Source organism: Amphimedon queenslandica, unplaced genomic scaffold, assembly GCF_000090795.2.
Source record: "Amphimedon queenslandica unplaced genomic scaffold, v1.1 AMPQUscaffold_1706_Cont26287, whole genome shotgun sequence".
Taxonomy (NCBI): Eukaryota; Metazoa; Porifera; class Demospongiae; order Haplosclerida; family Niphatidae; genus Amphimedon; species Amphimedon queenslandica.
The window spans coordinates 38-1,205 of record NW_003557954.1 but is presented as its reverse complement, the minus strand read 5'-3'; the positions used below and the strand labels follow the sequence as shown (position 1 = coordinate 1,205).

At 41.8% G+C, this 1,168-nt stretch overlaps 1 protein-coding gene across 1 annotated transcript; it reads right to left on the bottom strand.

Annotated features, from left to right (window-relative positions):
• Positions 1-4: 4 nt before the first annotated feature.
• On the bottom strand, positions 5-872 carry LOC105316322 (trichohyalin-like; the record flags this gene model as incomplete). Its single annotated transcript, XM_011411155.2, has 1 exon — positions 5-872. A coding segment is annotated over one exon (868 nt), but the record flags the coding sequence as incomplete, so codon positions are not given.
• Positions 873-1,168: the final 296 nt, after the last annotated feature.

Sequence of the window (1,168 nt, the reverse complement as noted above, 5' to 3'; positions counted from 1 at the left end):
GTACATTAGCACTGCTGACATCTCTATGTAGTATAGGATGAGGCTTGAAGAGATGAAGGTAATTGAGAGCACAGGCTACATCTAAACTGATGCTCAGTATCGCAGGATAGGCCACTCCTCCACTCTCTAATTCCTTTCTTAGGCTCGTCGGCATTAGTTCTGTCAGGATGATTGGATTACCCTCTGTAGTCGCTCCTATGAACTGAAGGAGGTTAGGATGACGTATTTTAGAAGCAATATTCATTTCCCGAGAGAATGTCCCAATGTTATAAGGAGAGATGATGACTTCGTAGAGACACTTTGCAGCAACCTTCAGACCACGAAAATCAGCTACTTTCACCTCTCCCCATCCTCCTTTACCAAGGACTACCTCTGTCATTGTAATCTCTCTTCTATTCACTACCCAGGAAGACTCTGCCACATGTATCTGCTCTTCAAGTTGTCTCTCTCTTTCTTGGAACTCTCTCTCTCTTTCCTCAAGCTGTTGCTCTCTTTCTTGAAGCTGTTGTTGAAGATCCTGTTCTCTTTGCTGGCCACCTTCTACTTGCCTTTGAAGCTGTCGCTCTCTTTCTTGAGATTCTCTCTCTCTTGATTGAAGTTGCTGATCCCTTTCTTGAAGCTGTTGTTGGTACTCTTGAAGTTGTTGCTGTGCTTGCCTCTCCTTTTCCTGAAGCAGTCGTTGAAGATCCTGGACTTGTTCCCTGGCCTGCCTCTCTCCTTCTTGTCCTTGTTGCTGTGCTTGTTGAAGTTGTCGTTCTCTTCCTTCAAGTTGTTGCTGTAGTCTGTTTCTAACTTGTTCCTTTTCTCTTCTTTCCTCCTCTAGTTCCCTTTCCCTTTCTTGTAGTACACGTGTCAGACGGTCTATTTCTCTTCTATCCTCAGGTTGAACAGGTTGAGATGCTTCCCATTCTCTTCTCCTTTCTTGTAGTTTCTCTTGATACTGGTCCAGAGGTATTATACTAGTAGACCAATCATTATTACTAGTATATCCTATACAGTAACACAATAGTTGAATTAATGACAAGTACTGTACATGTATTATAATGATACTGTATACCGTACTATACCGGTTTATTTTCGTGGTAAAATATTTTTGCAAAATTTGCGTCTTTTGCTCTGTCACAAAAATTTTCCACCACAAAATTCTGAATCTTCATTGCTATGTGGT